This window comes from Budorcas taxicolor, chromosome 20, assembly GCF_023091745.1.
Source record: "Budorcas taxicolor isolate Tak-1 chromosome 20, Takin1.1, whole genome shotgun sequence".
Classification (NCBI taxonomy): domain Eukaryota; kingdom Metazoa; phylum Chordata; class Mammalia; order Artiodactyla; family Bovidae; genus Budorcas; species Budorcas taxicolor.
This window is the reverse complement of record NC_068929.1, coordinates 59756376-59782936: the sequence shown is the minus strand read 5'-3', so window position 1 is coordinate 59782936 and position 26561 is coordinate 59756376. Positions and strand designations below refer to the sequence as shown.

Here is a 26561-nt window from a genome sequence, read left to right as displayed (position 1 = left end):
GTAAATTTATAGTCACATACGGCTTCCCTGGTGATTCAGTAAAGAATCCGTAAATTTGTAAAGAATCTGCCTGTATCGCAGGAGACCTGGGTTCAAGCCCTGCATCAGGAAGATCTCCTGGAGAAGGAAATGGCCACCCACTCCAGTATTCTTGCCTAGGAAATCCTGAGGACAGAGGAGCCTGGCAGGCTACACTCCATGGGTAGAGTCAGATATGGCTTAGCAACTAAACCACCACCATTCTTCAATAAATACTATTAAAGTACATATGTAGTTAGAACGCAAGTGTCCACAGAGAGTTGGTATGTCTCCACCATAGGGCTGGTAACACATTTTTCTACCCTACCTACCTACCTCCCTATCCCCAACCCCTTTTAATTTATAGTTTATAACATTTGATTCTAGCTTTATTATTTATACCATCAAATCTTGAGTTTATCTCCTAGTAAGCTTCAGCCCATGGGATCGCAAAGAGTCGGACAGGACTGAGCGACTGAACTGAACTGACTGAAGCTTGTAACACATTCTCTAATTATTTGAGTTATTTAACTTATTTTTCTCCTCATAGAAGAAACTGAAAAGACCTTTAAACTTTCTGACTTCATGGCCCAGAGTATTTTTTCCAATGAAGAAACATACACATAAAAAATGAAACCTGGTAACAAACTATTTTATGAATACGTGACTGTATTTTTCTCCATGTCCAGAAACTCTTGCTGAAACAGAAGTCAGGGATATTCCTCGCAAACCCACACAGCTCATAGATCTAACACCAGGTTTCCATTTGTACCGAAATGGGCAAGATGATGAAGGCACAGGCTCACTTTTGTATTGATAAAGGACATCAAACACAGTCATGAGGCACTAGTAACACGGAAGCATCATCAATCACGAAAAGCAAGCGGTCAGAGTCTTCAGTCACTTCTCTCCCTTTAACATTTGGCAAAATTTAGTCTACATATTTTAATACCTCAGAAAGAAAAACTAAATATGAGATGCTACATTAAAATGTCAGGTGATGTATTATCACTCTTTAGACACAGAATGGAAGGGATGAAGTAAAGAGAGGGGACCGCAGATTTCCTGTATTCTTGGATTATCCTTCCTATCTGAGGGGCTCAGGTGTCTGTGTGTATCTGTCGAAATGCCAGCTCTACCTGAAGATTGAAGAGATGGTTGGTAGCTGCTGACATGGTCCCTCGTCACTATTAAACGTTTCTATCGCACAAACAGAATTAGCTTGATTTCTGCTCTTTAGTCCTTTGTTAAAAACCTAAGTCAAATTTGATTATTTATAAGTGATCTAAAATGTTTAAAGTAAAAGAAAATATATATTCTAGCTTCCTAAGAAGAAACAGATTACAGGTTTTGACTTCAGTGGCAAATAAATACACTTGAAAGCCAAGCAAGTTTCTCTCCTGCCGGGGAGTCGGACTATGAAAACAGTTATTTCTCCATGGTGGATGACCACATCACTCATAGAACATACCAGGACCTATTTTAAGAGACTTTTTCCGTAATATGAAAGATGAGGGTTTAACCTAGTTCTGAGCAGGCAGAAGAGATCTGCACCCACAATATCCTTATCACAAATACATGACAACTGAAACAAGGAAGTGCAGCCTATCTCTGTTTACATCAAAACCATGTAGACACGTGATTTCTAAGTACTTGCTTTCTACGCACTAATATCACCCAGTGCCAAGACTCGAGCTGGCAGTCAATGGAGCATGCCACTTACAAGGAAGCCTAAAGTCTACAACTGCAGAAATAACATGGAAATGTGTCAGCCTATCCAACGTAAATATATTTTCAAAAAATTATCCTAGGAAGTTGATTTTAATAGTATTTCCCAAGTCTTTCAACCAAAGTGACTTTGATGATTTTTGTCTTTTTATGTCAAAAATCCACCAAAAATTTTTAACTGTGTCCAAGTATTAGGAACAAGGAGCCAATATAGCATGTGTTCACAATTGTTAATATTTCAGTGAGTTACAATAAACCTGTTTTTGCATGCTTGAAAAATTGTGAAGAAAACGTAAGGAATACTTATGGGAGGATCTCAATAATTGGGTGTTTTCATTTTACTTTAAAAACAACCTCTAATATTCAACTCCGACAACACAGTAAGTGGGTGTGTATATATACATACATATATATAAAGTCATTTCCATGCTCATTACATAAAAATAACTATGAGAAATATCAATCTATCAGTGTCAGCTGACATATATCCAATGAATTCACTGCAGAAGGAGGTGGGGAAAGACCAAAAAAATTCTAAAGTAATCAGTAAAGCTCACAGTTTGAAAAGATTTGATTTTTTTTTTGCTTGTTTGAATTTTGTTTTGGTAGTTTGTGCTCTGTCATAATAAGCCGATTCCCAGACTAATGGCCTCCGAGCAGATTTGAAAGGAAACCTGCAGACTTCTTATTTTGCTGGGCTTCTGCTTCCTGGTCTTGTGACAGTCCCAATTCACTCTCAATTTGATCAAGCTCTGACTGGTCCAGGAGTTCAAAGTCATCGCCCTCCTCCGTGTCTGTGTCCTCCCCCGGGCTGGGAGCAGCCTGAGACAGCGCTTGGCGCACACCCGCTAACTGGTCTTTGACTGCGGCGGTCACTGCAGCCGTGATGACGTCCCCAGCCAGGTTGCTCATCAGGTGCAGGGTCTGGTCACTGCTCAGAGGAAGGGTGAGACCAGCTGCTGACTTCTTCTCTGTGCTGCGCCTGGGACCGCTGTCCAACTGCTCCTTTTTTCTCTTGAGCTCAGTGGGCATGCCAAGGCTCAATTCATCTTCATCATTTGTTCCTGTGCCATTTTCTAGTGATGGAAAATCTGAAAGGTCTCGAGAGAAAACTTCCTCACTAGGTCGGTCAAGATCTGTAAAATGCAGAATAGAAGTTGAGGCTTAAGCACCATAATTTTTTTTTTAAATGATTCAACTTTTAACTGAAGAAGCTGTTGTGTTTAGTTTTTGTGTCTGACTCTTTGGCAATCCCATCAGGCTCCTCTGTCCATGGGATCTCCCAGGCAAGAACACTGGAAGTGAAAGTGAAAGGCGCTCAGTCATGTCCCATTCTTTGCGACCCCATGGACTGTACACAGTCCATTGAATTCTCCAGGCCAGAACACTGAAGTGAGTAGGGTTTCCTACCCCAGGGGAACCAGCCTACTCCAGAAGAACCCTCCAGGGGATCTTCCCAACCCAGGGATCCAACCCAGGCCTCGCTCCATAGTGCATGGGGTTGCAAAGAGTTGGACAAGACTGAGCGACTTTCACTTAAGAATACTGGAGTGGACTGCTGTTTCCTTCTCCAAGCGGGATCTTCCCAACCCAGAGATCAAATCCAGGTCTCCCGCATTGCAGGCAGATTCTTTACCATCTGAGCCACAGGGAAGCCCCTGAGACAGGATGCTTAAGATCAAAGGGTTTGTTATCCTGGTCTTGCAGATGTTTAGAGCTTGTAGAGCTTGAGAGGAATTCAGTGAGCCTCTTGCTCTAATACACTTTAAAGATGAGGAAATTGAGATCCACAGAAATTATGTCACCTGCGCAAGGCCATATAGTAAGTTAATGACAAAGGCAAGGCTACATGTGGGTTTCCCAGTCTCTCAATCTGTATTATTTCAACATCACACAGCCTTCTTCCTTCCTCTAGGAAAAGGAAGTGTGTTCTTGCCTATAAAGACATGTGTAAAATAATTCATTCATAATCCTTTATTATAATTGCTTGTATTTTCAGTATATGGTTAAAATGACTTGAAATAATCCAATGAGACCAGCAAAAGTTATTGCACAAGAGTTGTCTTAAATTTTATTTTAAATTGTACTTTACCTAATTATAAAAAAGAAGAAAGCTTTTTTTTTTTTAACTAACTTGGAAGAAGAATATGAGCAACGCTGGAGTCAGCTTTTGATTCAGGAAACGTGTCCCCCATGGTTCAGTCCCTCTCAATGAGAGCTAGCCCTGGATACATGGGATTAGCTTTTCTCTTCCTCTCTCCCACAGCTGTGGTCTTTCCTGGTGGCTCAGACAGTAAAGAATCTGCCTGCCATGCAGGAGACCTGGGTTCGATCCCTGGGTTGGGAAGATCCCCTGGAGATGGGAATGCCTATCCACTCCAGTATTCTTGCCTGGAGAATTCCATGGGATCACAAGGAGTTGAACACGACTGAGTGTGTGTGTGTCTCACTATTTCCTATTACTGCTATAAATAATGCTACCAGATATTCCAGAATTTTTTTCATTGTCAATTATTTGTTTTCAAAATAAAGGCAGAATTGGACATTGACTGGCTTAGATTTTTTTCTCACACTCTTAAATAATAGATTTTGAGATATAATTCATATCCTATAAAATTTGCCCTTTTAAAGTGTACAGTTAGGTGGTCTTTGGTACATTCACAAGGCTGTACAACATCTCCACTATCTAATTCTAGAACATTCTCATCACCCAAAAGGAAACATATTAATTACCAATCACCCACCAGTCCCTCTTCCCCCAGCCCCTGGCAGTCACTCATCTAATTTCCTTCCACATGGACTTGTCTGTTTTGGACAGTTCATATAAGTGGAGTCACACAATGCATGGACTTGCGTGTTTGGCTTCCTGCCCTCAGCATATCATGTTCAAGGTTTATCCATATTGTAGCAAGTGCCAGTGTTTCTATAGCCCAGTGATATTCCATTGCATAGTTGTAGCACACTTTATCCAGTCAGAAGCTGACACAGTTAAATACTTTTGCATGGGCTCAAAATAACACTCAGAGCATCTACAGGTGTGAGCATACCATCAGAAGTGTCTGTCTGTGGAGTGTATCCTTCTGAGAGGTTGAAGGTCCCATTGTCCGTCCAGGAGATCTCAGACACATCGGTGTCAGACACAGACAATTCTTTGGCGGCAGTGGTGAGGCTAATCTGTATTAATATAAATGCCAGTGACACATTTCAAACTTCTATGGGATGTCTTTCTAAAAATCCAACTAACACCGAAAATGTCAGAATAGTAAGAACTAGATGAGTATTTTCCTTTTAATAGTTCAATCATCTTAGAGAAATAGGAGAAGTTGTATTAAGAAAATCATTCCAGTTTTGGTACAAGTAGATACATTGACAGGCAAACCACACAGGAATGAATTGAAAACTGAACAAAAAATACCTTAGGACAAAGAGCTGAAAAGTCTAATTCACTGTCATCTTTGTGACTTTTTTCTTTTTCTGCTTCTGTTGAGAAAAAATTTGGAAGCTTTCAGTTTCCTGGCCAGCTCAGAGTGTATTTTATCCATTATTTACCCTGATCCCACAATCCTCATATCCTCCATTGCCTCCACGTAATTAAATGTTTGCACATCCCGAGCTTCACATATTGCAAGTGTTTGGTTTCCGAGGGAAATGGTCCGTATCAGTGGCTCTCACAGTGTGGCCCCTGGACCACAGCAGTAACAGCAGCACTGGGAATCTTTTAGAAATACAAATTCCCAAGCCCTCCCAGAGACCAACTCAATCAGACACTCTGGGGGAAGCCATGAAATCTAAACTTTAAGACGCTCTCGAGATACTTCTGGAGCTCGCTCTAGTTGAGACTCTATAAGGTCAGAAGCCAAGTTAAAATGTGAAAAAGGATCGCGCTGGCCTTCCCTCCATTTTCTTTTCCTTCCCCTCTTCCATGGCGCCCACTCTCTGGCCTACCTGTGTCATTTGTTATTTGCAAGCACCTACCCCAAAAGCAAACAACGTCGAGAAAGTAAACAATAAATAGCAAATAAAGGCCTCCGAAGCCTTTCCTCTTTCCCCCGATAGTTTTGGATTAAAAAGCCACTTTATTACATGTGTGAGAAAAGAATAATAAATGCCTAAGTAGGAAAAAGCTATATTACTTTGTGGGGGGATCTGCTTCTGTAATAATATGTAGTTTACAGCTAAAACACCCTAAAACACATTCAAAGTGATTTCATAATAAACGAGCCAGCAATGCCTCATTTCAGGTGTGGAATCTAAAATCCAAATGTTACCTACCAGATCTCTCACGTTTCTTCTGGTTAATATATTCTCTGATTCCAAAATCTAGTTTCAGGAGAAATGACTTGATTTTGCTGTATATTTTTTGCCCGATATCATTACACTTGAACAGTGGACACAAAAATGCACACAGCACTGAAAGATAAGGAGGAAGAGAGGTCAGGGGAAATGACCTTGCTTTCCAACTACCTATTAATATTTCACAAAATTATTTCAGTTCCTTTACTGACAAACTGGGGTTTTTTCCTTTGGGGAAATGCCTCTGTGAAATAAGTTCATAATTTCATTCTTCTCCTTGTAATGAAAACATTTTCTCCTACATAGACACAGACACACACACACACACACACACACACACACACACACACACACACACCATGATCACTGTTCTCAAAGACTTGAAATTTGATAACTCCATCCACTCAACCCTCTTATACTCAAAATTCATACAAAGGTTACATGCTTCTCACACAACAGTCCTAGATGAAAATATCAACTCTACTTATTTGTTAAATGACATTTCTCCATAGAAAAGTTCTCACTATCCATTAGCCTCTCATCAGTCATATTAGGATAACACCAGCATCTCTGGGGGCTGCTGTGAAGAATAACTGAGATGAATACCGACCATCTGAATAACGCCTGGCCCTTATTTAGACACTCTTTCCCTGGCCCTCTTCTCCTTTCTCTCTTAAACAAGGCAGCTCAAGGGCTGAAACATTCCACATGAGTTCTACTTGGGAGAATGAATTTGAGCCCTGACCATTTGCCTCCCCTTGTGGCTCAGCTGGTAAACAATCTGCCTGCAATGAGGGAGACCTTGGTTCAACCCGTGGGTTGAGAAGATCTCCTAGAGAAGGGAAAGGTTACCCACTCGAGTATTCTGGCCTGGAGAATTCCATGGACTATATAGTCCATGGGGTCGCAAAGAGTTGGACATGACTGAACGACCTTCACTTCACTTCATCTGCCTTTTGTGCTAGGCTTTTGGAATATGAAAAGAAATGAAGATCAACACAGTATGCCCTAATCAATACTGTATGCCCTCGTGTTTATTTCTTTGCAGTTGTTAGGACACATGCCCATTTACCTTTTTTAAATAGGAGTTGTAAACTCAAATATCTTTAGAAGCCGAGGAGGTATATGTAAAATGTAAAGGCTGGTGCAAGAAAAATAGGGAAATAAGAAGGTTAGTTTAGTGGAGAGTTGCTGCCCCATCTAAAAAGGTGGCAAGGCCAGAATGTCACATTTTTCAGGAAAAGCATGAAGTCACAACTTCCTTAACAGCACTTTCGAGTTATAGCTGATACATGATAAACTGCATACATTTAAAGTGTACAGTTTGAAAAGTTTTGACACATGCCTATAACTAAGAAATTGTCATACTGACAAATAATGAACATGCCTGCCAGCCCCTAAAGTTTCCTCCTGTTTCTCTTAGCCCTTCCTCTCCTGCCTTTCCCCACCCCACCCACCCCATCCCCAGAGAATCACTTCTGTGTGTTGTCACTAAAGATTATTGTGAATTATATATAAATGGAATCATACAGTGTGTAGTCTGTTTTTTAACCTGGCTTTTCCCGCTCACCTAATTACTTTTATATTTATCCAGATTATTGCATCTATCAATTTTTTAGTGTTGAGCAGTAATCCACTGTATGGATATATCACAATTTGTTTACCCCCTTATCTGTTGATGGACATATGAATTATCTTTTCATTTCAACTACTACAGATAAAGTGAAAGTTGCTCAGTCGTGTCCAACTCTTTGCAACCCCATGGACTATACAGTCCATGGAATGCTCCAGGCCAGAATGCTGGTGTGAGTAGACTACAGATAAAGTCTCTATGAACATCTGTGGACAAGTCTTTGTGAAGGTGTATGCTTTCATTTCTCTTGGGTAAATAAATACCTTGCTTTGAAATGGCTGGGTCATTTGAAAAACTGCCAAATTGTTAGCCAGAGTGGCTGCGACATTTTACCGATTCATGAGAACTCTAATTGTTCCCTATCCTGCCTAATACTTGATACAGTCAGTAGTTTTAATTTCTGCCACATTGGCGGGGGTATAATGGTGTCTCATTGTGCTTTTTTAAAAAAAATAATTTTACTTATTTATTATTTTTGGCTGTGTTGGGTCTTCATTGCTGCGTGAGCTTCTCTCTAGTTGGGGCGAGCAGGGGCTACTCTCTCCTTGCTGCGCAAGGGCTTCTCATTGCTGTGGCTTCTCTTGTCGTGGGGCACAGCCTGCAGGGTGTGCGGCCTTCAGCAGTTGGAGCACGTGGGCTCAGTAGCCGTGGCTCCCGGGCTCCGGAACACAGGCTCAGTAGTTGTGGTGCATGAGCTTAGCTGCTCCAAGGCATGCGGCATCTTCCCAGACCAGGGATCAAATCCATGCAGACGGATTCTTCGCCACTGAGCCACCGGGGATGCCCTCATTGTGCCTTTAATTACATTTGAGCTGCCAGTCATGCACAATGGCAAAGGAATTAATGTGTTTGGGGGGAGGGGGTGGAGAGTATAACTTTATTGTTTTACTGACATAATTTAAAATAAAATGAGTCGCTTACAACCTTGCTTTTTGACAGTGATTTGTACAATTGTGGAAAAGCAACATGTCTCTAGAAAAAGCAGAAACTTTGAAGAGCAGAAAATTAGTCAACTTGCTTTATAATCAAGAACTCATACCCACTCTTCTAAGCTATGGAAGTTCTTATAGACCATGAAATAACATCGTATGTGTTGTATCAATTAGCCGAACGTTCTACACACTTACACAGTAGATAGCTGAGTATAACTCCAGGAATGTAACTTCCCAAGACGGTAAAAAAGGTGCACACGCTGCAGACCAGGAGACAAAACTAGAAGTAACAGAAGTAATGGGACAGTTACTCACTCGCTCATAACACGGAGACACTTCAGAGCACAGGAAACACACTCATTGATCTATCTGTCATCTATCCTGTTATGGCAAATGTTCTTCCAACAGTGTTCTCTGCACTTAGATCCAATGACTGCTGTGTTCAACGAGCCTTAATCCGCTTTCACATTAAATACTAATCATTTTGAAGGTTCCAGAAGTTAACTTCTGGCACAGAGAACACCTCCCATTAATCGGCTACATTGCTAGATGCAAGAGACCTGAAGAGTAGTATGTGCCTGGAAACTTCTTTCACTCATGTTCACTCTCTGAAAACAATGCAGCCCAGGAATGAAATCTGTAAGTTCAAACTACACCTGTAAGTCCATGGAAATCCACAAATCCAGCAAAACATGTTAGAGAAATTAGAGGTATTTACATAAACATAATAGCAATTTATCCAGCTGGTAAGCAATTGTGATTGCAGATTACCAGTAGATTGTAGGATAAATCTAGTGGCCATTACTATCCTCCTTTCTCATCACCTGCTCCTCAAACCGATTCCACTTCTAGGTCACCTGGAAACCTAGGGTGAAATTCAGTTATTTTCTTTCTCTCTGTCAGTTGTGGCCAAAAGAATCTCTGTTGTTTTAGGAAATTAAAACATCAAGACAGAAAAACTCTCCCATAAAGTCTTCACTTCTTTTCCATACTCTATTCTGTAAACTATCTTACTCCTTTGCTTTAAATTATGGTACTAAATTTCACTGATAAGCCAAGAAAATTCATTAAGAGAATTTCAAAATAAGTCATGAGGACAGCATGTATAATTCTGATCAATTACTGATAAAGAGAAACAGGAAGTGGGTCTAAAATTCAGATTAATTTTGATTTTTCATTTTTGGCACAGGGTTAACAAATTCACTAGTCAAAAGGAAAACAGATGAAACTATGGGAACAAAATTAAGAGTTGTTTCTCAAGTATCAGGGGTCCTTGAAGAATATGGAGCTCTATTTGCAAAATGGAAGGGGAAAGACAGTAAAACTTCAAAGAACAAATAAAGGCATTCCTATATACAGAATTCAGTTTTGCAAAGGGATTTCGTATTATCCACTAAATCTGTATTAAGAGCATCATCATCTTAGGCTAACTGACTTGGGGCACATTAGTGTAACCCAATGCAAAAGTTTAAGTCCAGAATCTTCTGACAATGTGTTTAATCATCTCAGTAAAAGAAGCAACAAAAGCATGACTTATTCCACCCCCACCACCATATTGGTATCTATTCTAAAAATTGCCTTCAGTGATTAAAATGATTTATCCACATATAATATTGCAATGTTAGTATGCTCAAAATGTGTCCAAGTATAGTTCTACTCTTCATTGAAGGTTAGATTTCCTGTAAGGAAGGGATTTTAAATGAGAACATTCCTAGGTCCTTCCTTCCAATGACAGGGGGACATTCAAGAAACCTGGCTACAGCCCTGGAAGGGGAAGGTCTACTGATGGCGCTGGACCTCACCCGTGGTGTCAGGATGTAGCAGGACCTGCTTCTACACATAAAACACTACAGTTGCATTTCTCCATGCAGCCCCTTCAAACCACTCTCGACTCTGCTCCTCATGGGTTTTCATCTTCACTGGAAAAATACTCATTCCATTCATATGATCCCTATGGATGTTTCTGCCAAAGGTTTCCTTTCTCAAGTAAATCATACAACAGTCTTCACTTTTTAGACTGAAAGTGAGATTCAGTTACCTCCAAAAGCATCCTCAAAGGGCTATGTGTTCATTCTATCTCCCTTTGACTTGAGAACTAGTCTAGATTAACATAAACTGAAATTCTTTTTTTAATTAGTTGATTTTTAATTAAATGATAATTGCTTTACAGTGTCGTGTTGGTTTCTGCCATACATTAATGTAAATCAGCCTTAGGTGTACATATGTCCCCTCCCTCTTGAACCTTCCTCCCACCTCCCATCCCATTCCACCCCTCTAGGTTGTCACAGAGCCCCTAACACATTTTTATCTTTGGTCTGACTGAGTGAGAAGACAAATCATCATTCATTTTATTTTAGCTAATAAGCTACATAGATATTGATAAAATAGAAATCCAATTCCAATTAAATTATAAGGTTGAGGACTTTCTGGTGCTAACACACTAACATTTCCAGACCTTGCTAATATCAGTTTTTATGGCACAGTTCCTAGTATGTTACATTCAGAGTTGGAGAACTCTTACAAGCTGATGAAATAGGTTAATTCATTTGTTTCCAAGTTTATCGCACATCTTAAAGCACACACATCATTCTCCTTCCCTGGAAAACTTGCCTTGCCAGGGCTCTGCTGTTTAAACACAGACATTTCTTGAAGAAATATGCTGAAGTTCATCCATGATTCTGCAAGACAGTGGCTGAACCCAGGTCTTTCATCCGGTTTAGAATTGATAACTTCCCAGCTAAAGAGAGAAAAAGAAAACAAAACTTTTAACTGAACTTTGGATAATTCACTCAATAGTCACTGCTTCAGCAGATATTCAATGAGCACCTCCTAGTGACTACACTCTCTGGAAAAGCCATATAAATTCAGAGATGAACAAGTCAGATATCTATCCAAGGAAGTTCAGAGGCCAAGGCCAGCACAGAACTCCATGATTATCTGGTCACAACAAAGGAAAAGCATAGGGTGGAGGCTCTGGGGCATCCTTGAAGTTGTCACTTTTACAGTACAATCTGGATTTGCACTATTTCCTATAAGGGCTTGGAAGGGTTCCAGACAAAACAGTTTACAGCGTGTGCAAGAGGCCCTGGTGTGAGATGGAGCTGAAGCACCATTGAGCCTGGTGTGGCTGCAGCAAAGCAAACCAGAGAATGACATTGCAGGGAGCTGGGATGATAGGAAGAGACCTTGTGGGATTCTTAGTAATGTTTTAAACCTTAAGGATACAGAAGCCACAGCACCTTGAAAGAAACCTTGGCATAAATCTTATCATCCTCAACATCAAAACCAATATTGCATTTTCAGTACACCCCTGACCCTTGCACAACGCTGCATTGAGTCCATGTATGTACAATTTATTGTTGGCCCTTCATGTTGGTCGTTCCCCTGCATCCAAGGATTTAGCCAACAACAGACCCTGTATGTTTACTCTTGAGAAATATCCACTCTAAGTGGATGCACACAGTTCAAACCTGGGTTGTTCAAGGGTCAGTGGTACTCCATGTTGGTCAACTCAGTAGAAAACTGTTAAGCTCAACAAGATCTCTCAATACCCCATATTTTTCTAGAGTATCTTTTCTCAATCATCTGTACTGTGGGTCCCCGTCTTCATTTTTTTCTACAGGAACTAAAAACTGTTCGCAACTGCTCCAGGAGGGAGACATGCAGACACTGGGCATTTCTTACAGTTACAAAGCCATCAAGTTCAAATGCCACTCTTAAAATACTACCTTATCACATAAATATACCAAACAAGATCTACCAAGGGCCCCCAAATTCAATCATTTCATAGATAATTTTAAACCAATGTGTCTAGTAGAGGACACACTGTTAGTGAAGTGTCCTCTGAACTGTGACTGCAAGGGTGCCAGAGTGAGACTGATCTCTAGATTGGACTCTAGTAGCCCTGGTGGCTCAGACGGTAAAGAGTCTGCCTGCAGGGCAGGAGACTCAGGTTCGATCCCTCGGTGGGGAAGATCCCCTGGAGAAGGGAATGGCAACCCACTCCAGTATTCTTGCCTGGAGAATCCCATGACAGAGGAGCCTGGAGGGCTACATTCCATGGGTCGCAAAGAGTTGTACTCAATGACTAACACTTCCACACACTTTCACTTTCAGTTCAGCGGTTCCGTTGCGTCTGACTCTCTGCAACACCATGGACTGCAGCACTCCAGGCTTCCTTGTCCATCACCAACTCCCGGAGATTGCTCAAACTCGTGTCCATCGAGTCCGTGATACCATCCAACCATCTCATCCTCTGTCATCCCCTTCTCCTCCTGCCTTCAACTCAGCCCTATGATAAATCAAAGCCACTTTGGCCCTTAGATGCTCAACTACCCAGAAACTGTTTCTTTTTAATAAATTTTCAAATCAACACCATGACAACTATAAGCAATACAATTGCCCTTTTTAGTATAAATTTTTAAGCTAATTTAAGTGAGTTCGACAGCATTAAAAAAGCATTAAAAAAAAAAAAAAAAGTATTGTCCTTCCTCTTTGCTCTATCAGCCTCGACCAAACCTCTGCCAGACAGTCACTGAGCCTCCAGTGTTCAGGCGGATGCTACTCCATGAGGTAGCCATTTGCCAAATGATCTCCCAGCTATTGTAAGAAATGAACTTTTGGGGACATTTAGCTGTCAGTTTATGTATTCATAAACTCTACCCACTCAGGACTCACTGAGCAAGCCTGTTGACACTGGTGACCAAATCTAGCACTAGGCCTGCATATCCTGTGAATGATTCCAGACCTATTAAAAGAAACAGTGAGTGCATAGCTAGGCGGTCACTATCTGTAACAAAACCTTGCCGGTGTATCAACTCAGTGGGAAACGATTTTGTACAGGGGAGTAAAAACTGAACTGGCTACTAACCTATGGCTTCTTTTCTACAATAACATAGGCTTGTTAACAAATTGCCAAGGGTAGGCTCCTCTGCGGCTGGCTCAGTGCATGACATACTGGGTTGGCCAAAAAGTTCATTTGGGGTCACATCTTGTGGAAAAATCCCAACAAAATTTTTGGCTAACCTAATAAATAAAGATTTTAATTTCTACTCTCTAGGCATAGTAAGTAGTATATGAGCATTTGGTTAAATTGATTGGCAAATATAATTCTAACAAAAATCTATGAAAAACATAATGGAACGAATTTGATTATTATTTTAATGATTAGAATGGAATGAATGAACATTTTGTATTTTGAAGCAAATTTAAGATATACTTCCATTAGGATAATGAACAAATAAAGAGAGCTGTGTTCAGAAATGAAAGACGGAATGGAAATGAAGGAACACAGGTTCCAAGTTTGTACATGAACCTTGGGATCGTAATATTGAGGGGAAAAAATCACAGAAGAATACACACAGCATAATTTCATTTTTATAAAGCTCAAAATCACATTAAGCTAACAGTTCTTTAAGCAAGGAAACGTTAAAAACAGAAAAAAACAAAATTCAGGAGATGAGAGTATGTAAGGAATAAGACTTAAGATGGCAATTCTTGAATATCCTTGTTATATATCTTAATTCAAGTGCTGGATACACAGGAATGATGCATCAATATCACTGTTCTTAAAGCTATATACACGTACACATTCACACCCTTGATTTAAAACTCCTTGATTGTTGCTGCCTTTCAGTCACTCAGTCGTGTCCGACACTTTGCAACCCCATGGACTGCAGCATGGCCTGGCTTCCCTGTCCTTCACCATCTCCTAGAGCTTGCTCAAACTCATGTCCATAGAGTCAGTGATGCCATCCAACCATCTCATCCTCTCGTCCCCTTCTCCTCCCACCTTCAATCTTTCCCAGCATCAGGGTCTTTTCTAGTGAGTCGGCTCTTCACATCAGGTAGCCAAAGGATTGGAGCTTCAGCTTCACCATCAGTCCTTCTAATGAATATTCAGGATTGATTTCTTTTAGGATTGACTGGTTGGATCTCCTTGCAGTCCAAGGGACTGTCAAGAGTCTTCTCCAACACCACAGTTCAAAAGCATCAATTCTTCGGTGTTCAGCCTTCTTTATGGTCCAAATCTCATATCCATACATGACTACTGGAAAAAGCATAGCTTTGACTATATGGACCTTTGTTGGCAAAGAAAGTCTCTGGTTTTTAATACGCTGTCTAGATTTGTCATAGTTTTTCTTCCGAGGAGCAAGCGTCTTTGATTTTTGATGCTTAAATGTATAATCATTCTTTTAATTAAATGAGTAACATTCTTACATGAGTATATCCCACTTTACATCTTATAGTCAAAATACAAATGTTACCTCCTGTCACAGTACTTTGGGACAACAAATTCCACTGGTTACTCATCTTTACTTTTAACAAAATCCCCTTAGGGAGTTCGCTCATGGGCTAGTGGTTAGGACTCAGTGCTTTCACTCCATGGCCAGGATTCAATATCTATGTGGGGAACTAAAATACTTGAGGCTTATCAAAACATCTTTTTAAATGCCTTAAACTATTCTAATGATACCCGCATTACTGTAGAAATCACAAACAGAAATGAGAAATTCATTGTGTAAATCATGAAAATATCATCTATCCAAATGGGTTTTGGAAAGAGTATAAATGTCTGAGATAAAAATAATGTATAGATTGTCCTGAATAAAATTTAATGGAAATATGACTTAAGAAGAAAATGGGAATTCAAGGGCCAAGAAGAGATGTCACTCTACATGTACACTCTAAATAAAACATGCACCTGGCACAGTTACTTTCTGGGAGTTTCATAATACTTTTCAATTTTCCAGTGGCTAATTCTGAGGACCAGTGGGCTATACATTTCTATTGTCTTCCATTATATGTAGTCTACCAGTAACTGACATCACCACAGTTCTATTCAGGTAATTCAGTTACATAATATATTTGAATAATACAGTTATATAATTTAGAATGAGATGGGACACGTGATGGCAAATTTTCAAATTCCCTTCTTTTATAAACGGGGAAAGGGAGATCCCTATTTTTTCAGATAGTTTAGGGCAGAGCCTGATTTCCATGTTCCTTTAAAACATGTGCCCTCTTCAAGGGAAGAATCCGTTCAATGACATCTTGGAAGAGACCATGTATTGTAATTTAGAACAAGAAGGAACACAAGCTGATCAAACTCACTCCTTTAGAGTCAGGGGGAATGGGTTGTGACCAAGACCAACAGGGCATCATTAGGACCAACTCTTTACAGAAAGAAAAGAGTACTTCCTGTTCAGAATCCAAATATTCATCAGAACATAAGAGTCATGCTTGATGGGTGGTTGACAAGTTAATATAGGTTACAGCTGCACATACGTACTCACATGCATGGGTGCACAACAGGCTATGAGTTGCTCCAGAAACAAACTCTAGGTTTTCCTAGAGAGCCTCCTCTGGAAAACGCATAACCAGAGAAAGGATCTGCTGTGAATACTGGACGATGCTGGGGAGACAGATCTTTTACATGGCATGTGGCTCCCTTCCCACCATCCCTGGCGCTGATCAACGGCAATGAAAGACCCAACCAAGAGAAAGGAGGCGGAAAAATGGTGTGAATCTTGGCCAAGTTCTTTTTTTTTTTTTAATCGTTAAAATTTTTTTAAAACTCTTTATCTTGCATTGGGGAATCGCTGATTAACAATGTTCTGATAGTTGTTAATCAGCAACTCAGCCATACATATACATGTATCCATTTCCCCCAAACTCCTCTCCCATCCAGGCTGCCACATAACACTGAGCAGAGTTCCCTGTGCTTTACAGTAGGTCCTTGTTGGTGATCCATTTTAAACACAGCAGCATGTACATATCCATTCCAAACTCCCTAACTACCCCTTACCTCCATCCTTCCCCCCAGTGAGTCTGCTTCTATTTAAGTTCATTTGTATCATTTCTTTTTAGATTCCACTTATAAGGGATGCCATATGATACTTCTGCTTCTCTCTCTGACTCACCAAGTTCTTCACCAAAGAGTGTTAAGTGTTCTATGACTGATGTTCATTCAAGAGGAGAAAAAAAAAATAGATACCAATGGCTTCAACATTAATATTCCAGGGCTAAGGATTTTTCCTCCACAGTTTCAGAGAGAACATGCACTTCTTTTGTTGGTCTACCATTTTTTCTTTCCTTCTTTCCTCCCTACCTTCACTTGCTTCCTTCTCCCACTAATTTTCTCTCTCTCGAAGGAATGAATCTTCGGCACACTCCTGCCAGGAGACAAGGACCACGTGAGAGTCCCTCCAGCATTACCATCAGCCCCAGCTTCCCAGACTCTCCAAGAATTCAGGTCACATGGTTCCCGGAGAAGCCATACCTCCCAGCCTTCCCATCTGTCACTTGGTCTCTGCCCAAGAGTCTGCAGCTGTGCAGAGCTTTCCAAAATGTCCATTTAGTTACATTCTCCTTTTCTTAAAAGTTGATTTATTTTTAATTGAAGGATAATTACAGTATTGTGTTGGTTTCTGCCATACATCAACATGGATCAGCCACATGTTTACATATGTCCCTTCCCTCTTTAGCCGACCTCTCATCCCCATCCCACCCCTCTAGATGGTCACGGAGCCCCGGTTTGAGTTTCCAGAGTCATATAGCAAATTACAGTCTCCTTTTTAAGAGAAACTAAAGGGATAGATTTTGGACAAAGAACATGCTCAAGACAAGCAGCTGCTTACTGAAGAACCAACATGGTTCCACCAGCCTGAGAAGTTCTAAGGGAAATGGCTCCTGAGACAAGCAGCCTCACTTTGCCCCAGAAGGGAGCTCTGGGTTCCCAGGAGAAGTCGGACCCAACATCTCTTCTTTCTGCCTCCACATCTGTTGTGTGTGTATGTATGCGCACACCATGCACTCAATCATGTCCAACTCTTTTTAACCCCCGGCCTGCCAGGCTCCTCTGTCCATGGAACTGAGAAAATGAAAACTAAGTGAAAATGAAAGTCGCTCAGTCGTGTCTGACTCTTTGCGACCCCACGGACTATACAGTCCATGGAATTCTCCAGGCCAGAATACTGGAGTGGGTAGCCTTTCCCTTCTCCAGGGGATCTTCCCAGCCCAGGGATCAAACCCAGGTCTCCCACGTTGCAGGCAGATTCTTTACCAACTGAGCTATCAGGCAATTATTAGAATACACTTAGGCATAGATATTACATGTGGCCAAAGTAATCTCTTAAGGCAGTTACTACGTGGAAAGTATGTGTGAACTCCAGAGCACTGTTTAAACAGTGGTCATGGCCTTACTCCAGAAGCTCTGGTAGAGCAGGCCTGGGGTGACCTCAGAAATCTGCCCTTTGAAAATAGCATTCCAGGTGATTCTCAGGCAGGCATTTCTTTTCTTTAAAATTAATTCTTATTGGAGTACAGTTGCCTTACCACACTGTGTTATTTTCTGCCATACCAAAGTAAATCAGCTATCTGCTGTTGTTCACTCGCTAAGTCCTGCTCGATTCTTTCTGACCCCATGAACTGCAGCACACCAGACTTCCCTGTCCTTCCCCATCTTCCAGAGTTTGCTCAAACACACGTCCATTGAGTCAGTGATGGCTATCTAACAATCTCATTTTCTGTCAACCCCTTCTCCTCCTGCCCTCAATCTTTCCCAGCATCAGGGTCTTTTCCAATGAGTCAGGTCATCATATCAGGTGGCCAAAGTATTGGAGCTTCAGCTTCAGCATCAGTCCTTCCAGTGAGTATTCAGAGTTGATTTCCTTTAGGATTGCCTGGTATACATATACATATATCCTCTCTGTTTTGGATTTCCTTCTCATTTAGGTCACCACAGAGCAGTGAGTAGAGTTTCCTGTGCTATACGGTAGGTTCTAGATACTATCAGTAGTGTGTATATGTCAGTCTCAATTTCCCAATTCATCCTGCACCCCCTCCCCTCTTTGGTGTCCATTAAGTATTGGTTCTCTACATTGTGTCTCTATTTCTCCTTTGCAAATAAGTTCATCTTGAGTCAGGTGTTTCTTATCCTAAGATCATAATAAGAAACACCCAGTGAGAAAATCACATAGCATTCTTGTTTCAAAAATAAGAGACAAGAGGGGAATTCTGCTTCAGGCAAGATGGTATAGCAGGGACCCAACTTGTCCTTCCAGAGCAGGGAGGTGCCATCCCCTCCCAAGGCGGGTCCTGGCAACTAGCCGAATTGAGGAGGCAGACGTGAGAGTAAACAGAGGCTGGACTTGGCACAACAGTGTGTGCAGGGGAGGGGGGTAAGAGCTTAAACAGAACACAGGCCACCTCCAGGGTCCCCTGGACTCTCCAGCTGAGGGTGACCATGGTACGAGTGAGGAACAAAAAGCATCAGCAAGGATATGAGGGAATGAGGGAAGGGAGTCCTGTGCTCACAGGGCTGGGGAGGACACTGGATCCCACCGACGGGACTAGAAATGCTCAGAATTCACACAACGGGGTAGAGTGCTCAGAGGTCCGACCTTGGTAGCGGAGAACAATGAGTCCAGACTGAAATGGACTAACACGTGTTGTGGTCCTAACACGGCTTAAAAGCAGGGTCTCAAAGGATCCAACTGATTTAAAGTAATTTAACTGTGTTATGCTGTTGTTGTTTAGTGGCTAAGTTGTGTCTGACTCTTTGTGACCCCATGGACTGTAGCCCGCCAGGCTCCTCTGTTCATGTAATTTCCCAGGCAAGAATACTGGAGTGCGTTGCCATTTCCTCCTCCAAACTCTGTCATACGTAGGAATAAAAAGTGGTGAGTTTTATTATGGACCAAATAACCCACATGGTCAAACTGGGATCTAAATGATTTTCTAATTTTTTCTTTCATACCTTTTTTATGCAGTTGAGTTTTCATTTATTTATAACATAGAAACTTACAAAAACAAAAAACTTTTAAGTATATAATTTACAGTCTCATCAAAAGCCACCAAATACCTAGGAATAAATATTACAAAAGATGCATAGATCGCTACACTAAAAGCTACAAAATATTAGTAAGAAAAACTTAAGAAAACCTTAGTAAATAGAGGAATATGTTCACGGAGTAGATATATTGGCATATTGTAAATATGTCAATTGTCTCCAATTTGACCTACAAATTCAAAATCTCATCAGATTTTATGCCAATTGGCTGCCTAATCCCAAAATTTACATGAGAATTTATTTATTTTTTAAGCAACACACTTCTTTAGACTGGGAAGTCCAAGATCAAGGTGCTGGCAGACACAGTTCTTGGCGAGGACCCTCTACATGGCTTGTAGATGACTACCATCTCGTGGTGTGCTCGTGTGACTTTTTCGTGTGCACACGGAGAGACAGCCCTGGTGTCTCGTCCTCTTTTTTTTTTTTTAATAAATTTATTCATTTTAATTGGAGACTAATTACTTTACAGTATTGTAGTGGTTTTGCCATACATTGACATGAATCAGCCACGGGTATACATGTGTTCCCCATCCTGAACCCCACTCCCTCTTCCCTCCCCATCCCATCCCTCAGGGTCATCCCATCACACCAGCCCCGAGCACCCTGTCCCATGCATCAAACCTGGACTAGTGATCCATTTCATATATGATAATATACATGTTTCATTGCCATTCCCTCAAATCATCCCACCCTCGCCCTCTCCCACAGAGTCCAAAAGACCGTTCTATACATCTGTGTCTCTTTTGCTGTCTTGCATCCAGGGTTCTCGTTACCATCTTTCTAAATTCCATATATATGCATTAGTATACTGTATTGGTGTTTTTCTTTCTGGCTTACTTCACTCTATATAATAGGCTCCAGTGTCATCCACCTCATTAGAACTGATTCAAATGTATTAGAACAGCTGAGGAAATCTTGAAAAAGATGCATCAAGGTTCAGACATACGCTACCATATTTCAAGATCTATTGTAAAGCTATTAAATATACATGCACACACAGATGTATATGAACATATGAGTATAATTTGGTTTTTCTTTTATCTTTTGTTTACTCCTTTTAGTATAGAGGTGATGCACCCTTCATGACATTTGTTCCTAGAAATCTGATGGGTTTTGATGCTGTCATATATGATGTACTCTTTTAATATATGCATAGTGACTTCCTTGCACAGTATTTATTCAACAAAATATCAAACTAACAAATGATAATAGTGGCACTATAGTTCAGCGGTAAAGAATTTTCTTCATCTTTTTTCATTGAAGTATAGTTACAATATTGTGTTAGCTTCACGTATACAGCAAAGTACCTTTCACTTGACTGTGTATCTTTTTTTCTTTAAAAATCTACTTAACAAAAACACTGTCTAAATTTTATATTAAAAGGCAAACTAGCCTTTGCACAGTTTAAGGGCTCTGTACATGAACCAGGAATGTATTTGGCTTTCCGGGTGCAGCACACAATTCTCTCCGTTAGGGGGTTCTGTGAGACTAAGAAATGTGACGCCCGGGTGCTCTTTAAAAATAGATGGTAATTCCGGAGGAAAGGACACGTGCTGGCAGCCTGTTTTATCTCTTTCACTCCCAAGTGTCTTTGAGCACAACCAAAAATAATGCTGAAATAAATGAATCCTGGCAGAGAACAAAATGCATTTCAGTATCATTTCCCTTTCGGTTCATTTCAATCAACCTGCATTGAGTGCAGCTGTCTGTCTGTCTGTCCCACCTCAGGGATCTCAAGATGACCAGTGAGTGATCTGACTGCATCTCAACCAGTGAGCAAAAGGGTTAGGTGTGACCCCAAAATGAGTTCTCCCCTGCTCGCATTATATATGAAACTCACTTTTATAAAACAACATTTCATTGAATTGAGGGCAATTTGCTGGGGGTTGGGGGTGTGGGTTGGTGGGGACACTCAAAAACCAAGCTGGGGATTAGATATAAGAGGAGAGCCTGTTGAATATGTTATGATTGTTTCATTATTGTATGTTTTATAGGATAATAAATCTTTTTAGTATATACTAGTGAACAGTGGCACCCCACTCCAATACTCTTGCCTGGAAAATCCCATGGACGGAGGAGCCTGGTAGACTGCAGTCCATGGGGTCATGAAGAGTCAGACACAACTGAGCTACTTCACTTGCACTTTTCACTTTCATGCATTGGAGAAGGAAATGGCAACCCACTCCAGTGTTCTTGCCTGGAGAATCCCAGGGATGGGAGCCTGGTGGGCTGCCATCTATGGGGTCGCATAGAGTCGGACACGACTGAAGCGACGCAGCAGCAGCAGCAGCAGTGAACCTTGGAGAAGGAAATGGCACCCACTCCAGTGTTCTTGCCTGAAAAATCCCAAGGACAGAGAAGCCTGGCAGGCTACAGTCCACAGGGTCACAAAGAGCTGGATGTGATTGAGTGACTGAGCACAGTGAACCTAAAACTCAGAAGATATTTTTAAAACTGAAAGTAATTTTTCAAAGCAAAAGAACAGGTTTTAATATACCAAAGTTTAAATCTTTGCACATATTTCCTTTTTAATGTTTTTTTTTAAATTGTGGTCAAAGTAACATAACATACTATTTTAACCATATTTAACTGTACAGTGACGTGGCACCGAGTGCATTGACACTGTTGAGCAACTCTCACCTTCATCCGTCTGCTGAATTGCTCTCCTTCCTAAACTGAAACTCTGTCCTTGTTAAACACCAACTCCCCGTCCCCCTCCCTACTCCTCAGCTGGCCCCTGGCAACTACCCATGTACTTTCTGACTATGAATTCGACTATTTGGCCACCTGATATAAAGAGCTGACTCACTGGAAAAGGCCATGAAGCTGGGAAAGATTGAGGGCAGGAGGAGAAGGGGGCGACCAAGGATGAGATGGTTGGAGGGCATCATCAACTCAATGGACATGAGTTTGAGCAAGCTCTGGGAGATGGTGAAAGACAGGGAAGCCTGGTGTGCTGCAGTTCATGGGGTCGCAAAGAGTTGGATACAATTTATTGACTGAACAACAAGGTCCCTCATATAAGTGGAATTATATAAGTGCAGACAGTATGTGTCTGCATCTAATGCATATTGGAATAACTCTTGCACATATTCCTTGAGCTTTAGATTTGAGGAGATAATCACCAACAAGAGACAGGAATCGTGGAGCAGATGGAGAGAGACAGAAAGCGGGACAAGGAGTGTGAGGAGTAGGGGTGAGTGGGGGTAGAGGCTATGAATGACTCCTGATGCTCAGTGTGAGGTCATCTGGTTTCTGTTGAGTCCAAAACAAACCCAAACATAGATGCCCTCCTTGTAGAGCCCATTCCCCCTTTTCTGGCTCTAGCTGGCTTCAGTCTGATTTCTGGCATTTACAATGTAAAACAAAGTGCTACATTTTTCAGGGAGGAGGGGTGCAATGGAGAACTGTAGAATATATTTTAAATTATAAGGTAGAAACAACTATTAAAAAGAAGAGTTATGGAATAAGATTCCACAGAGTTTATTATGACAGTTCAGTTTCTTTTTTGCTTCCCTGCGGGCTCAAATGGTAAAGAATCTGCCTGCAATGCAGGAGACCCAGGTTCGATCCCTAGGTTGGGAAGATACCCTGAAGAAGGGCATGGCAACCCACTCCAGTATTCTTGCCTAGAGAATTCCATGGACAAGGGAGCCTGGCAGGCTACAGTCCATGGGGCCACAAAGAGTAGGACACAACTGAGCGATTTTCAGCTTTTACTTTCTGGGGGTTTTTTTGTTTGTTTTTTTTTTAGTTTTTAGTACTCGAATGGTTTCATTTGTTAGTTTTTTCACCTTGTTTTATTTGTACTTAAGTATAGTTGGTGTACAATCAACTTGTAATACAGATATACAATATTATATGTTACAGGTATATAATATAGCAGTGCATAATTTTTAAGGTTATACTCTATTTATAGTTATTATGAAATATTGGCTATATTCCCTCCATTGTGCAATATATCCTTGTAGCTTATGCTATATCTAATAGTTTGTGCCTCTTACTCCCCTCTGCTCCTATTTTGCCCTGTCCCCTCCTCCCCATTGGCAACCACTAGTTTGTTCTATTTTTTTGTCATAGTCACTACTTTATTATACTTTTTAGATTCCACATATAAGTGAGAACTTGCAGTATCTATCTTTCTCTGTCTGACTTATTTCACTTAAGATAATACTAAGTCCACTCATGTTTTTGCAAATGGCAAAGTCTTATTCTTTTCATGGCTGAGTAATATTCCATCATATGTATACACCACATCTTTTTAATCCATTCATATGTTGATGGACACTTAGGTCACTTCCATATCTTGGCAATTGTAAATAATGCTGCTATGAACTCTGGGGTGCATGTATCTTTTCAAATTAGAGCTTTTTAGAAGTTCTATTTAGATGACGTTTAAATAAAGTTTTAATAGAATGGAAGGATGGAAACAGAACAAAAAACTCACACCAAAGAAGACGATGAGAAGCTCAAGTAAAGGGGGTTCCAGACAATGTGAAATCAGAATAACAACTAATTCTTACAAGGAGCCAAGCACCATGCTATGATGTTGAAAACTTACCATCACATTCAATCCTTACATCCAGCCTATGCGTGAGATGCAATTTATTATTCTGTCCTACGGATGAGGAAACTGAGGCTTAGATACATTAATTACTGAGGTCAGAGAACAAACACACACAGAATAGGAGACCTTCATAAATGAGAATGCTGATCACGAGAAGTGAGACACAGGAAGAACTTCCTGGAATGGAACTTGGCAGCATTTCAAAGATGAGTGGGAAAGAACGCTAGAGCAGTTAACACGGATGGATTATGGACTCCCAGAATGCTGAGCTATAGAACTAGAGACGCTGAAGAAGGTTCAGCTTCATCTAGGTTCCCAGGTGAAGCTCGGGACCCAGGAGTTTAGATTTCTATTTCCTCTCTCCACTGCTTCAGCTAATTATATTCCAAGACCCTCAAGTGATTCCATATCCCATGCCAAGTCTAATGACACCATGTATGATTTTTATTCATTTATCTGAATGCTTCTATATGTTACCTATCACAATATTTAGTGTGTATTCCTTTATATGTGTAAGAATATACCATAGGCAAAAAGGCTAAATAATTTGCGAACTAACTTTCACTTACATGGAATGTTTTAATCTTTTCTTCTTGGAAATGCAGCATTACTGTGTCATTGAAATTAGGTAATAAGGAAATAGGGCTCATTTATTCCAAACGTTTCCTGAACTGGCAATTGGTGTTTTGGGTAGAATTCCTTCTGGTAAAACCTGGGTCTTAATGCCATGGAGATCCCTGGATCCAGGCCTACCTTCTGTTACTTTCACGTGACTCACGAGCACCAGTGAGACCCAGGGAGACAGGACTGGGGACCGTGAAGTCATCCAGAATGTGAAACTCCATGAATATTCATCTTGCTATCGGGACAGAAGGATATGTTTGTTGCTGTTGGGCAATGTCAACCCATTAAACAATATTTTTAGCTATTGCTGTTTTCTCTCAAACACATGAACAAGTACACACACACACACACACACACACACGCACACCTTTCTACTCACTTATAAGATTTTCCATATCCCTAAGCCCTCATATTACAATAACCATTTCCAAAGATCTTTAGAAGAACTGTCAAACTACCTCCAGAGAAAACACATTATTTTACACTTTCTGGTTTTATTTTTAATCCATATGGATTGGAAGTTGAAGCTGAACCATATTTTATAGAAAGTTAACACATCGACATCCCATATATTGACAAACTTTTGAAGGAGGGAATTTGTTATAACCTAAACTGTCACCTAGCAACTGAGACAAATAGCTGCTTCACCCATCACACCTATAAATAAACTTTGGCCCCGAGCCCTCCATCGCCCTGTCGTTCTCAGTTGGTGACTAATGGTCTCATGTTCTCTGTTGGTAGTGAACATCTGTTGATGTTAACTACTGCTGAATTTTTCTTAGAAAGGTCAGTCAGTCTCCAGTTACAGATCTGGACATTTCTTAGTGCGATGTGTTATGACTGTTTTTAATCCTCCAGATCCACGGCGTGTTCCCCTGCATGCCGGTGTGTTTGCGCGTGAGGGTGTGTAGGCAGAGAAACAAAATAAAAAACAGGGATTTGTTTCCCTGCACAAACACTCACAGAATTAGAACCATGACAAAGCAAATGAGATATGTCAACTGGAGGATTAAATAAGCAAACATGAGATTAAGAAATTATATAGCACTCCATGTGAAGCCCTCACTTTCTCAGATCAACGAGCCACGTGGACATCTTTCTACCCTGCCAGGCACCACTCGGAGGCCCACCTGAGTGTGGGCTCTTCCTGCCCTGAGAAGCTGGGCCTCACCTCCCTCCAGGCAACTTGGTGTTTTATTGGAGCTCTTTCTCTCTTTTTATACCATGTCACCAAGGAATTAGAGATCAGTCACTTTGTGAAACTGCCCTTCCTTCCACCTCAACTCTGCCTTGCCACTTCCCCAGGGAGTAGAGATCATCAATGATCAATTTACCAAGGCCTTCTGGAATCCTGGCATTTGGTTGCTCATCACATTACTTTTGGAACAACAACAAAAAAAAACTTCTTTGTATTGGGGTATAGAGATTTACAATGCTGAGATAGTTTCAGGTGAACAGTGAAGGGATTCAGCCACACGTATACATGTATCCATTCTCCCCCAAACTCCGCACCTCAGTCCAGGCTGCCATATAACATTGAACAGAGTTCTTTGTGCTATACAGTAAGTCCTTGTTGGTTATCCATTTTTAATACAGCAATGTGTATGTGTCCATCCCAAACTCCCGAATTATCCCTCTCCCCCTTCTTCCTACTCCCCCACCCCAAAACCATAAGTTCCTTTTCAAAGTCAGTAGATCTGTTTCTGTTTTGTAAGTTCGTTTCTATAATTTCTTTTTAGATGCCCATCACACTACTTCTTATATGATTCTAGCTTTTATGAACAGATGCCCGCAATAGTTATTTTCCAGCGTTTTCAATTTTGTTCATTTTTCAACAAGTAGACTTTCCTAAGCCGAGGGCATGAACAATTTAAATTCCATTACAAGCTCCTAACAAGCTCCTACTTGAGACCT

The 26561-nt window shown here is 40.9% G+C and overlaps 1 protein-coding gene across 1 annotated transcript in view; it reads right to left on the bottom strand.

Moving 5' to 3' along the window:
• Positions 1-658: 658 nt before the first annotated feature.
• RETREG1 (reticulophagy regulator 1) overlaps positions 659-26561 on the bottom strand; it is a 160357-nt gene continuing 134454 nt past the window's right edge. The window contains exons 4-9 of the mRNA XM_052659312.1: positions 11215-11341; positions 8800-8884; positions 6019-6156; positions 5162-5226; positions 4794-4920; positions 659-2882 (exon numbers count right to left, since the gene is read on the bottom strand). Coding sequence (XP_052515272.1) covers positions 2389-2882; positions 4794-4920; positions 5162-5226; positions 6019-6156; positions 8800-8884; positions 11215-11341 — 1036 coding nt within the window. The 3' untranslated portion in view covers positions 659-2388. The remainder of the gene's footprint in view (positions 2883-4793; positions 4921-5161; positions 5227-6018; positions 6157-8799; positions 8885-11214; positions 11342-26561) is intronic.